At 41.0% G+C, this 14,336-nt stretch overlaps 1 protein-coding gene across 2 annotated transcripts in view; it reads right to left on the bottom strand.

Annotated features, from left to right (window-relative positions):
• Positions 1-432: 432 nt before the first annotated feature.
• Positions 433-14,336, bottom strand: part of LOC132816771 (probable ribonuclease ZC3H12C) — a 77,206-nt gene continuing 63,302 nt past the window's right edge. For both annotated transcript variants that reach the window (XM_060826701.1, XM_060826702.1), the window contains exons 5-6: positions 5,710-5,816; positions 433-1,986 (exon numbers count right to left, since the gene is read on the bottom strand). In XM_060826701.1, the coding sequence (XP_060682684.1) occupies positions 623-1,986; positions 5,710-5,816 (1,471 nt within the window). In that variant the 3' untranslated portion in view covers positions 433-622. The remainder of the gene's footprint in view (positions 1,987-5,709; positions 5,817-14,336) is intronic.

Here is a 14,336-nt window from a genome sequence, read left to right as displayed (position 1 = left end):
TCATAATATCACAGCCTGAGTCCATTAATAAAAATCAGTATAAGATAAATCTTAAAATGCTTAAACTAATTTAATTATTTTATTGCAACCTCAAAACTTAGCATCTATTAATATCAAATAATAACTGCTACGCCTGCCCAACTAGGAATGACCATTAATTAAAGGTCAGCAAACATTTTGCATTATACTATAGTATTCAGTTAGTGATAAGGCTGAAACCTGCCAATACAAGTCTTTACCACCAACACATTCTCAAAATGCTAAAAGGAAAAGTGCCATAAGCTACTAAATGTATTGTTTTGAGTAAAATATCAGACTTCCTACTTATATCTTCATATTAAAGCTGCAATATATTATGGAGACAATAGATCAAATTGCCAGTATTTAACTTTTTAAAAAGGTGCTTCAGCATATACATTTTATGTTTCCTGTAGCAAACTAGCTTTAAATAACACAATAATTCTAAAAGTTGTTGATAAAAACACATGAAGAATTCCCTTTGCAGAGGGTACTGCTTTGTTCTATATACTCTAATTTTATCTCCTTGTTTGAAGAATCTCAAATGCGAGCAAACTCAGCCTCTGTGCTGAGAAATAAAAACATCAAAATGATGCATTTCAATTCAATAACCCAGTTTTGACTTTTCCACTAGAATCACTGCAGCAAGTTGCTGGGCATCAACCATGTGAGGATTTCTTTTCATTACCACCCGCACAAGGTCAGCTGGAAATATGTTGCACAGATCTATAAAGATCTTATCACGTACATCCTGTAACCTTTGTGGATTTAGAGGTTCAGAAGGTAAGCCACTCCATGGCATCCTCCAAGTCTGCTCCCTTTTCTCAGGTAAACTTTGGAATGTGAACTGATCATAACATGGCTGAGTTGGATTGTTTGGTAATGAATATCCTTGTGCATAACCATAAGAATCCAAACCATAGCCAAGCCTGTTCCAACTGGCAAATGTTTCCTGACCTGTGTAAGGTTTTCTGTGTCTCACTGGCAGGTTTTTATACAAACGTGAATCTGAAAAACTTTCTACTCTTGTAGTTCCTAGAGCTCTCCCCATATGCATGTTTTGTGGATGCTGGGCATTGAGTGGTACTGGGCAATATTCACTCGGACAACTGGAGCGGGCTCCAATTACCGGGTGTTGTAAATGTGATGCCATACAAGAAGCTGAAGTTTTGTGTAGTGGTTTTTGCTCTTCTTGGCCATAACTTTGTACTCTTGTTACAGGATCATGATAACCACAAAGAAAGGGCTGATGTCGATTATGATATTGGTGACATTTAAGATTTTCCTCAAGCACTGTAACTGGAGAACTTAGGTAGGCTCGTTCATTATAGCCAACATATGAATCGCTGCTGCCACAGCTAATACTACCTTCACTACTACAATCAGAACCTACATGGTCGAGTCTGTATTCTTTATCCACAGAAAACTGATCAGGGCTACGTGTACCAGATACACCAAGATTATGATATGGATTCATCATGGAATGATATCCTCCATCAACAGGAGAGTCAGATTTTGGATGTTGATTATAGGTTGTGTGCGCTCCATGGCTATTGTTCACCAGAATTGTTGAGTACTGTGCTGGCACTCCTGGTTCTTGTGTCAAAACGTGCATTCCAGAACCTGATACTGTACAACCTTGGACTTTTGCAGCTCCAACAAGAGAAGGCACAGACCTGGTTTCCAATCTGGTTTTATTGCTGAGTTTTTCTTCAACCTCATTATAAAGAGGGGCTTGTATACTTGGGTCAGACTGTCTTTTTGGAGCTGTACACTTGACATCAAACATGCCTTCGGTCTTGGTATTAGTTGGAACACTGTTGCTCTTCACCAAACCTCCGTCATTAGTGGTTTTCATTATCGAGTTCTTTGCACTAGCACGAAGTTCGTCAGCCACAGAACGTTGAGGCTGTGTACCTCGTTCTGGGTGGTAGTATTTACATTTGTGGCCGTAAGTGCACTTTTTTCCTGTTGAAAACACAAAAGTGGGTTTTATATAAATGCTGCCAAATAAATGTGCCATTTAATTATTAAAAAAAAGGAGTTAAAAAAAATTGTTATTCTACCTAGCTTATTACAAAATATCATCCTTCTATAAAAAGGAACCTATTGCAGACGCAACCAAAGAAAACTTGGATGTACTTGGGGGCTAGTCAGACAATTACAAATAAGAGTTTGGATACATAAAAACATTCAAATTATTCATGCGACATGACAGTTCAGCAATTATTGGACTGAGAATTAGATCAACTCCTGGTTAATCACTCTTCTGCAGTGCTCTAGTTGTCACTTTCGGTTTTCTCCATTTTGAGAGAATATTCATCTAAAGAGATCCTAATTTGCAATACATTCCATGTCTTCAATATAGAAGAACACACATACAAAAGTAAAAAAGGGCATAACTGCATCAGGTATAAATTATTTTACACTCCAGTACTGGCAAATTTGATGTTAACTGTACATTTAAGTATCCTTAAGGAGATACTTAAATGCTTCCATTGGGAATATATTCCACCGGGTGGCACGGTGGCTAGCACTGCTGCCTCACAGCGTCAGAGACCCGGGTTCAATTTCCGACTCAGGCGACTATGTGGAGTTTGCATATTCTCCCCCTGTCTGCGTGGGTTTCCTCCAGGTGCTCCGGTTTCCTCCCACAGTCCAAAACTGTGCAGGTTAGGTGAGTTGGCCAGGCTAAATTGCCTGTAGTGTTAGGTGAAGGGGTAAAGGTAGGGGTATGGGTGGGTTGCGCTTCGGCGGGTCAGTGTGGTCTTGTTGGGCTGAAGGTCCTGCTCCCACACTAAGTAATCTAATCTAATCTAGACTGTGGGGAAAGACAGAGCTAAAAATGTGTTGCTGGAAAAGCGCAACAGGTCAGGCAGCATCCAAGGAGCAGGAGAATCGACGTTTCGGGCATGAGCCCTTCTTCAGGAGTCAATAACACATTTTCTGCTCTGATCTCCAGCATCTGCAGTCCTCACTTTCTCCTGTGGGGAAAGACACCCATGGCAAAGCAAGGAAGTCAAAAGTAATATAAAAACAAAAACCACGGTATAACCATATTGCACAGGTGAGTGGCAGGAAGATTGGGAAACTTCTAAAGATCAAAGGGGTACAAAAAAAAGCCATAAAAATAGCAAAGATAAATTATGAAAGAAAACTTCCATAAAATCTAAAACCAGACAGCAAAAAAAAAACACTTCTACAAGTTAATAGCGTGGAACACAAATGGTGGAGTCACTAAATCAATATTTTGCATCAGTTTTCATACTGGACAACACTAGTACCATCCCAAATTAGAAAACACACAGGTTATAGAAACTGAGAAAATTAGAACAATTAATACTAGGGAAACGTGCTGAGTAAACTATTGGGATGAAAGCAGACAAGTCCCCAGGGCCTAATGGTCTACATCCTAGGGTCATAAAGGGAGCAGAAACAGATGGTGGTTCCTTTAGTAATAGTATTCCAACATTCCCTGGATGTGGGAAAGGTTCCAGCGGTTTATTCAAAAGGGAGAGACACAAAGTAGGAAGCTACAGACCTGTTAGATTATCATGAGTCATTAGGAAATTGTTAGAATCCATTACTTAGGAAGTAATAACAGGATATTTAGAAAGCTACAAAGCAATCCATCAGAAGCAGCACGGCTTTACAAAGGGTAAGTTCTGTTTGACTAATTTGCTAAAGTTCTTTGAAGATGGAACAAGGCGGATAATGGGATCCCTTAGTTACTGTATATTCAGACTTCCAGAAAGCATTTGATAAGGTACCACACAAAAATTTAATGCAAAAGTTAAGATCACATGGGGTTAGTTTCTTAGCTTGGAGAGAGGATTAGCTAACCAACAAAAAGTAGACAGTTGGGATAAATGGATTTCTGGTTGGCAAGATGGAACTAGTGGGGTGCCACAGGTTTAATCCTCAGGCTCCAACGAGTTACAATCTATATTAATGACTTGGATATGGGGACAGAAAGTGCTATAGCCAAATTACACTAAAATAGGTATTAGTCAGTTGCAGTGAAGAAATACATTTACAAATGGATTTGGACAGGTTAGTTGAATGGACCAAAATGTGGCAGACCAAGTTTAGCATGAATAAGAGAGACGGGATCCATTTTGGTCAAAGGAATAAAAAGGCAACCTATTATCAAAAAAGAATCAGAGCGCTTCTGTGCAGAGGATCTGGGTGCCCTTGTGCATGAATCACATATTATTAGGTGCAGCAGGTGGGAAGACAAGTGGAGTTTTAACATTTACTGCGAAAGGAAGTGTAAAAATAGATAAGTATTGCTGCGGTTTTACAGGCAAAACAAGACCTCGAGTTTTGCATAACCATTTTGGTCTCCTTGCCTGAAGAGGGATGTAGTTTCATCGGAGGTAGTTCACTAAATTCATGAGAGATGTGAAGTTTGCCTTATGAAAAAAGACTGAGCAGTTTTGGCCTATACTCTCTGGAATTTAGCGGTTTGAAAGGAGCTCTAATTGAGGTATAAGGTGAAGGGGATTAACAAAGTAAATGCAGCAAGGATGTTTCCTCATACAGGGCAATCCAGAATGAAAGGTCAGACTTAGGATGAGGGACAGCAGATTTAAAATAGAAAGATAGGCAGAAATAATTTCTTTCAAAGGGATACGAATCTGTAGAATTCACTACCTCAGAGTATGGTGGACAGATAGCACTTCGGTTTCATGTTTCACCTATCAACTGAACCACAGCGGACGCCACAAGCAGAATTTAATGCCGATACTCCTACTGGAGGCAAGGTTGGACATTAAACTGAATGGTAGTGCGTGGAATACCTTGTCTTTTCAGCTCTGCCTGACTGAGTCAGGAGCAGGTTGGCTCATGGGCAGCCTTTCTACCCAGATACTAATTGAGGGGCTGAAGCTGGCAATTAATGCCCACTGTGGAGAATAATCCTTCTGTCTCAGATATGTACAAGCAGGAGGAATCACTTGCAGGAAGAACGAAAAGTAAACCCTGGGTTCCTGATGTGCCCCTCCTTCACAGTGCTTGATTGAAAAATCTGACCTGGGGAAAGGTAGCCTGCTGAGGGCTTCTCGCCCATATTTTGTTCAGATCGCACAGCCAGCAACCCTGTCCTGCAACCCATATCATGCCCTCATTCACTTGTGGCCTGACCCCTTGGTTATCCTAGGTCTTCGAGTACACTGTTCCCAATGTAGCCACACACCTTGGGAATATTAAGCATTTTATACAACAGATCTTTCCCAATGGAAGTTGTAGAAGGCTTTACCAATTCTCCAGCCAGCAGGCAAGCCCTCATCACATGAATTAAGTTTTACCTCATGTGGATATAGGTAAGTCCAAACTTAGATTTGATAAAATTAATTTTTGACTTGTTGGTTAGGTAAAATTTAATGACAGGATGTACTCCTTTTGCCTATGAGTTATTTTAACATTCATTTAAAGTACAAGTTTCAGCTGATAAATATCTGTACCGTAGGAATTATCCCCCCAAGTAAAAAAGTTTATATTCAAGACTCCTCAAATCAAAGTATATTTTGTTTCTACACATATTCAGGCAGTAGCCAAACTACAAATACATACTATCTTGTTGATTTTTCGTTACGAAAAGGATTTAATTTCTCTCCTTTGGAGAATACTACCCAAATGCCATTGTGAAATTCTGACGTAGCACCAATATATATCTGAAAATCAATATACCATATGGACATGGCTGCTTCTTATGTTCAGGAACAACAGGCCGCTTCCTCAGAAAGTTATCCAAGCTGGGCCCATGGCGACCCAAAGGATCATCAGGTGGCATGAATCTGAAATTAAATCAAATGCACGTGAGAACTATATACACCACACAAAGTGATATTACCACCAACCAATCAGTAAAAATTTGGATGTCTACTAATATGACAGGTTCTAGACGGAGTTCGATTGAAATACCATATAGGAAAATGAAAACTTAAAGAAGTCAGCCACTCAGTCAAACCAATCCACTCCAACAATTCAGCGAGATCGTGGCCAACATTGTTTTTTGCAACCCTTCACGTTTTAATATGTAGAAATCTATCAATCATAGTCTCTAACATAGTCGATGAGTGGACCTCACAATCCTCTGGATCACAATTCCGAAGGACTTCACCCCCACCAGTTCTAGACAACTCAGCCAGGGCAAACATTAGAGGGATCTTGGTGGACACATCCATAGATCCTTTAAGGCAATAGGATAGGTTGAAGGTAGTGGTTAAGGCACATGGGATCCTTGTTTCTTTTCATTAAGGCACTGAAAGAAGAGCAAGGAGGTAGGATGGAGCTAGATATGACATCAGTTAGGTCACAGCTGGAGTACTGTGTGCAGCTCTGTTTGCCACACTACAGAAATTACCCTAGACAGTGTGTAGATGAGATTCACCAGGATGTTGCCTGGGCTGGAGTGATTTAGCTGTGAAGAAAGACTAGATAGGCGTGTGTTATTTTCCTCAGAGCACTGAAGATGGGCGGTGAATTTGATTGCAGACGTACAATGTTCTGAGGGGAATACAGCTTAGATAAGGAATAACCTGGCAAGACAATTGTGCAACGTCCCTTGGGGACAAGTGACCATAATATGGTGAAAGATAGGGAATGATGCAGTTGTTTCTGAGACTAGGGTCCTAGATCTAAATGGAGAAAATACGATGGCATGAGCCAAGAACTGGTCATAACAGATTGGGGAATGTTAGAGGGATGATGGTGGAAAGTCAATGGCTAAGATTCAAAGTGTGTATGGATGAATTGCAACAACTATTTATTCTGGGAGGGCACAAAAATAAAATGGAAAAGGTAGCCAAACCAAGGCTTACAAAGAGACAAAGTGAGGACTGCAGATGCTGGAGATCAGAGTCAAAAGGTGTGGCACCGGAAAAGCACAATTGGTCAGGCAGCATCTGTGGAGCAGGAGAATCGATGTTTGGGCATAAGTCCTTCATCAAGGATGAGGGGTGGGGTGGGGTGTGCTGAGATATAAATAGAACAGGTGAGGGAGCTAACTGGGAAGATGATAGGTAGATGCAGGTTGGTGGGGGGTGGGGGGATAGGAATAGTTCAGAGGGGAGGGTGGAGCAAATAGGTGGGAAGGATGATAGACAGATAGGACAGCTCAACAGAGCAGTGTTGAGTTGGAAGGTTGGATCTGGAATGAGGTGGGGGGGAGGAGGAGAGATAAGGAAACTGGTGAAGTCGGTGTTGATGCCGTGTGGATGAAGGGATTTACGAAGGAAATTTCAGATAGTATTAGATCCAAGGAAGTACACAAATTGGCCAGAAAAAAACCAACAGATCTGAGGAATGGAAGGCGTTTTAGAATTCAGCAAGAAAGATAAAAGGAAATAATTAAGAAGGGGCCAGTAGAATTTGACCAAGCTGGCAGGGTACATAAAAACTGACCAAACATTTTAAAAGTATACAAAGGGAAAAAGATTTATGAAAACAAATATGAATTTCAGAGTCAGAAGCAAGGGAATTATAACGGGGAACAAACAAACGACTGACCAACTAAATACCCACTTTGATTGTGTTCACAAAGCAGGACACAAGTAACATACTAGAAAATGTTGGGAAACACCGGGTTTATTGAGAGAGAGGAACTGAAGAGACCCTAGAAATAGTGGATGCATTGGTGGTCATCTCCCAGGATTCTATAGACATAAACAGTAGCTACCTTCCAATCTGTAGGAAATGTCTCTATTTAAAAAAAAGGGAGACAGACAGAAAACCAGGAATTCTAGATCAGTCACCCTAACATCAGTAGTGGAGAAAATGCTTGAGTCTGTGATACAAAGAGTTTAACAACTGGCAGGAAAACAGTGGCTGGATCAGGTAGAGTCAGCAATGATTTATACAAGTGAAGCCATGCTTAACAAACCTACTGGAATTGTTCAAGGACGTAATTCGTACAGTTGAGGAGAAGCAGCTAATGTCTGTTTCAAAAGGCTTTTCACAAGTCCCATGCAAGAAATTAACGTAAAATTGCAGCACAAGTTGTTTTGGGGTTGGGGAGGGAGCGGGTCAGGTTATTGAAATGGGTGCAAAAACAAGTTGGCAGACAGGAAATTAGGTAGGAATGAATGAACAGTTTTTTTCAAAGTGGCAGCAGTCATTATTGACAACTAGGAATCAGTGCTTGGACCTGAGCTAGTCACAATATATCTAAATCATTTATAAGAGAACTAAGTAATACCTCCAAATTTGCAGCTGACGCAGAGTTGGGTGGGCGGGTGAGCTGTGATTAGGAGGCCAAAGTGATTTAGACAAGCTAAGCAAGTGGGCAAACATATAGCAAGCAGGCAAACGTATAGCAAGCACAGTTCGAATGTGGATTAATGGGAGGTTATACACTTTGGGAGCAAAAAACAAGGCAGCCGTTTATTATCTGAATGGCTATAAATTGAGCGGGCATGTGCAATGAGGCCTGTCTATCCTTGTTCAAAAGTCATTGCAGCTGCAGCAGGCAGTAAATGGTATGTTGGCCTTTATTGTGAGAGGATTCAACGAGAGAAGCAGGGATGTTGCCACATTTATGGCCTTGGTGAGACCATAACTGGAATATTGTATGCAGGTGTGGACTCTTTATCCAATAAGAGAAGTTCTTGCTATGGAGGGATTCCTGGGATAGCAGGATTGACACATATGCAGAGATTGAATCAATTTGGATGATAGTCACGGGAGTTTGGAAGAATCTCATAGAAACCGACAAAACTAGCAGGATTAGAAGGAATCACTGTAGGAACGTTGTTCTATTTCCTCAGGAGTCCAGAGCTAGGGGTCACAGTCTAAAAATACATGGTAAATCAGTTAGGATTGAGACAAGAAGAAATTTCGTCATCCAGAGAGTGGTGAGCCTGTAGAATTTGCTATAACAGGAAGCGGTCAGGGCCCAAACATGGTATGATTTCAAGGAGGAGTTGGATATTGCACTTGGGCCTAAAGGGATCAAAGGACGTGGTGAAAAGCAGGAACAGGCTAGTCAGTTGGGTGATCTGCCATGATCATAGTAAAAGGCAAAGCAGGCTTAAAGGGCTGAATGGCCTACTCCTGTCGCTATTTCAATGTTTCTAAAAATCTTTCCCTTTAATAGAGGGGTCAATATTTCGGTAAAGTGCAGAAGGTTTAGAGATGATTTGATGATTGAGATAGAACTCACTGCAGAAAGAGTGGTAGAGGTAGGAACACTCAAGACATCTAAGAAATATTTAGATGTGCATTTGAAATACCATGGCATATAAAGCTATGGGGCAAGTGCTGGAAAATAAGATTAGAATAGATGGATGTTTGATAATCAGCATAGATATTATGGGCCAAAGGGCTTTTTCCTGCCCTGTAATACTCTGAATTGAATTGGATTTGAATTATAGAGGAACCTTAAATATTCAAATATCAATTATCTGAATTTCAGATGATCAGAAGATCTCAAGGTCCTGATAGAAACATTACATCAAATAGATGTTTTCAACACTGATTGTGTCTTTTGTTTACAATGATTAAAAGTTAATTCTGCTTACTGAAATGTTGCTGAGAACAGGCCTGGGCATCGATGAGAGTCCAGGCACCGTCTTCAAATGACTGACCACCCGTGTTCTCTCTCTCTCTGCTCCCCTCCACCTCCGACACTTTCTCTGGAGTTCTACATAGGAGTGTACCCTAAACCACAGCCCCACCCCCTTATCCCAGATAATCTCTCCAACATTGTCCTGCATAATGTAAAGGTGGAACTTGTCAAAACGTTGCAGTAAGAAGTTGGGTGAGAGTGCTATTTTGAGACTCACTCCCCAAAAGGCAGCAGCACTCTTGCTGTTGATGTCCAGTCTGGCTGCTCCGGGGTGGGGTGCAGGGTGGAGGCTGGAGGCTTCAGCAATGCTGCAGGTCCCTTACACAGACGTGTGTCTGCTCAGAAACAAACCCTGAGACAGAGAGAGGGAGCAAGGCAGGCAGAGTGAGGAAAAAAGGAAACTTCAGAAAACTCCGAGCCCCAGAAGAGAGGCATTGAATTAAATAACCAAATAATCAAATTATCCAAACAAAATACTGCAAACCCATCTTGTTCGGATAATCGAGGTTCCTCTGTATTACTGACCATACCAAGGTACAGTGAAGTGCTGTCTTACATGCTTTATAGGCAGATCATTCTATATAAGTGCATCAGGGTTCAGGATACAATATTATAGCTGCCGAGAAGGTGCAGAAAAGAGATCAACGTTAATATTACACTGTTATACATCCAGATTGGATGCTTTCTATGGTGCATCTATACAAATTGTTATGAGTTTTTGTGGAATTTCCTTAGATTCCTGCAGATGTCGAGGCATTGCTGTGCTTTCTTCACCTTGGTGTCAACATGAGTGCACTAGGCCAGATTATAGAACAACCTCAGTTATTGGAACATCAATTATCCAAATTTCAGATTATCTAAACAAGGTCCTGTAAAAATGTTATCTGAACAAAATACTCCCCACTAGTGTTGTTCGGATAATCATGTTTGTTCTGTATTTATGATTGTGAATCCCAGGAACTCGACGCTGTCGACCATCTTCACCTCAGCACCACTGATGCAGACAAGGGCAAACCCTCTATTCCACTTCCTGAATGGAATGACTAGCTCCTTCATTTTGCTGACATTGATGGAGAGTTTGTAGACCTTACACCATGCTGTTAAGCACTCTCTCCTTCGTACTCAATCTTGACATTATTTGAGATTGAACCTACAACAGTGGTGCCATCAACAAATTTGTAAGCGGAATTGGTGTAGAATCTGGCCACACAGTCGTGCATGTATAAGGAGTACAGTAGGGGCTGAGTATGCTGCCTTGTAGAGCACCAGTGTGGAAGACAATAGTGGCGGTGTTGTTATCACTTCTACTAACTGCAATCTGTTGGTCAGGAAGTTGAGAATCCAGGGGAGGGGAAAGCAGAGACTTACGTCCCACTGAGTTCGTTTGGAATTATGGTGTTGAAAGCAGAAGTGAAGTCAATAAGTGGGAGCCTGACCTAAGTATCATTCTTGACTTGATGTTCCATGGATGAATGTAGGGCCAGAGAGATGGCGTTTGCTGTGGACCTGTTTCACTGGTAGGCAAATTGCCAGGCATCAAGCCAATCTGGGATGTTGGAGTTGATGAGAGCCATGACCAATCTTTGAAACACTTCTTAATTATAGATGTCTGAGCCACTGGATAGTGGTCATTGAGGTATGTTGAATGATTTTTCTTAGGGATCAGGCTGATAGTAGCTTATTCTTTTAAACTTCAGTAAACATGGGTCATGTCTATTCAATATTTCTTCATCAGACAGTCCTCCATTCCAGAAATTAGTTCTTTTCACCCCATCTATGGCAAGTGCATATTTCTTTAGGTGAGGAGACCATAACTGCACATAATTCTCCGAAGTGTGGTCTCAACGCTGTTCCGTATAATTACACAATAATATTTTTAATAGTATACTAAAATCCTCTTGTAATAAAGGTCAACATACCATTCACCACCTAAATTATTTGCTGTACCTGCATGGTAACTTTCCCTTTGAGGTTCCAGCCTCCCTCTATTTAAGAAATAGTCTATTCTTCTGCTTTTCCTATGGATGACTTCAATTTTCTCTACTTCGCATTCCATCTGCAAATTCTGACCACTCACTTAGCTTCTCCAAAATTCTCAAGTGTCTTGAGATGATCCTCAACTCCCACTCCAATCTAGTTATATCATCTGAAAATCTGGAATGGTTACATTTAATTCCCAGATCTAAATCACTGACATAGACTGTAAATGGCTGGGACAGCAAGCACTGATCTTTGTGGCACCCCAATAATCAGCCTGCCAACCTGAAAATTACCTGTATTTTGAAACTGTTTTCTGATAATTAACCAGTTAACAATCCATGCCAGTGTATTCCTGCATCCTTATTTGCTTGAATTTTATACACCTAATTATGTGGGATCTTATCAAAGCCTTCTGAAAACCTAAACAGATAAAATGGACCAATAGCATCCCCTTTATTCTGCTGGTTACTTTCTTTAAAAAAAACTCCAACAAGCTTGGCAAATGTGCTTTCCCTTTTTTAATCTCTGTTCATACTTCCCAATACTGAGCGTATTGTTATCACCTTCCCTATTGTAACTTAAGCACATTTCCTTTGACTGATGTTAGACTCAAAAGGTCAGTAGTTCCCCCATTTTTTTCTCCCTCCTTTCATAAATAATTGGGTTATATTTGCCACCTTCCATTCTGCAAGAACATTCCAGAGTCTACTGAAATTTTAAAATAGGACCATCATCAGAGCACCTTTCTCTGTAGTCACCTCTTTCAACATTCTAGGGTGCAGACCATCTGTTCAGGGATTTCTTTACTATTAGTATCCAGCAGTTCCTCATTTACTTTAGTGCTTAGATTCTCCATTATTTCTTAAACTTTAAAGGTATATTTCTCTGGGAAACAAATGTAATGTGCCATTTTCTTATTCTCCATTATAATTTTTTTTCTCTGCTTGTAATGGATTCATTTGCTTTTACTAATCTTTTCCTTTTTACGAACTTATAGAAACTTTTGAGTTTTTTGTGCTTCTCATTATTTACTCTAACATTCTATCTGCCTTTTGTTCACTTTTTTCTTGGTCTTCCTTTGCAGAATTCAATATCATTCTGAATCCAGAGACGTACCATTTTTGTTTTGGCAACTTTATAGGATTCTGTCTTCGACCTAAGCTATAGTTGGAACACTTACCTTGCTAGATTGTGTATTAAAAGAAATAAAGAATTAATCAGGATAAGAATATAAGTAATAGCTATTGTTTGTCTATAATCATTCCTTTCAACACAGATCTCCAATCTTACCTTGTCCAATTTGCCCCTCATGTTTTCTTGGAGTCTTATGTGGAAATAAAAGAAACAAAAGGTCTTACAGAGGCCAGAATGATGTGAACAAGACTCATTGGCAGAATTGGAGGACAAGTCCAACAAGATTCATGTTCACTTTGAGAAGATCTCAATCCATCTTTTATGCTTGTGACAAGTGGCGTGATGGATTTCCTGTTCAGTAACAGTGAGTTGCCAATTAAGGGGAATAATTGCTTGTTAACAATCAACTTAGCTCACTAACATTCAGCTGCATACATTACCAAACTCACCAAATAAGCTAGATGTAAAGAAAACGGCGGCACGGTGGCACAGTGGTTAGCACTGCTGTCTCACAGCGCCGGAGACCCGGGTTCAATTCCCGACTCAGGCGACTGACTGTGTGGAGTTTGCGTGGGTTTCCTCCGGGTGCTCCGGTTTCCTCCCACAGTCCAAAGATGTGCGGGTCAGGTGAATTGGTCATGCTAAATTGCCCGTAGTGTTAGGTAAAGGGTAAATGTAGGGGTATGGGTGGGTTGCGCTTCGGCGGGTCGGTGTGGACTTGTTGGGCCGAAGGGCCTGTTTCCACACTGTAAGTAATCTAATCTAATCTAATCTAAAACGCAGCTTGGAAACTAGAGCAGATGCAGCTTGCAATTTGCTGTGAAGGACATCTGGTGTTACGTACAATCAAACTACACCACAGGCCACAATTCATGGGAACCAGCTGCAGGTACTTCTCTATGGACACTGGCAAATGCTGACCCCACAGGACCATCACGGCAACTCTCTAATACATTGGCAGTGTGCTCTTGAAGAACAGACTTGTGCACCAAACATTACTGAAAGACTGCTATTAGGATATTGTGCACACTGGAACTAAGACCTAGCTCATGGAATGAAGCAGGCTGCATCTCAGGGCTGCTCCTAGTGCTCACTCATTTAGTGCTTACTTGCATGTTCACAGCATCCATGCCTTGCCTTGCCTCGCTTCACTAGTTAATGTAGTCGCACAATGCTGAATTCTAAACCAAGGTATACAGTAAGGCAACCCAGAGCAAACCCTTAATTTCAAAAGCAACTGTCCCAACACCCACAAACACACTGTGTCAGAACACGATTCAAACGATTCTGCAGCACCCCAGAACTATGCAAAGGTGAAGACCACCTCCACAAAGCTTTTGAAAACAAGGGATACCAAATTAGTCTTGCCTGTGGACGCCCACGGAACAGACATCATGAAGACACAATACAGCCGAATACACTGGTCACCCTACCTTACATTAAGAACATCATCTCGGAAATGTCAAGATTCCACAACCGCTCAGAATCAGGGTAGCACACAGGGTAGCTATACTACACCAACTGCTGTCAAGGATGAAAGACTCCATACCCATAACATAAGAACCAACATAACATACAAAATTCCATGCAGATATTGCCACAAACACTACGTCGGACAGACCAGAAGGAGACCAGA

This window comes from Hemiscyllium ocellatum, chromosome 6 (genome assembly GCF_020745735.1).
Source record: "Hemiscyllium ocellatum isolate sHemOce1 chromosome 6, sHemOce1.pat.X.cur, whole genome shotgun sequence".
Taxonomy (NCBI): domain Eukaryota; kingdom Metazoa; phylum Chordata; class Chondrichthyes; order Orectolobiformes; family Hemiscylliidae; genus Hemiscyllium; species Hemiscyllium ocellatum.
This window is presented reverse-complemented; position numbering and strand designations above follow the sequence as displayed.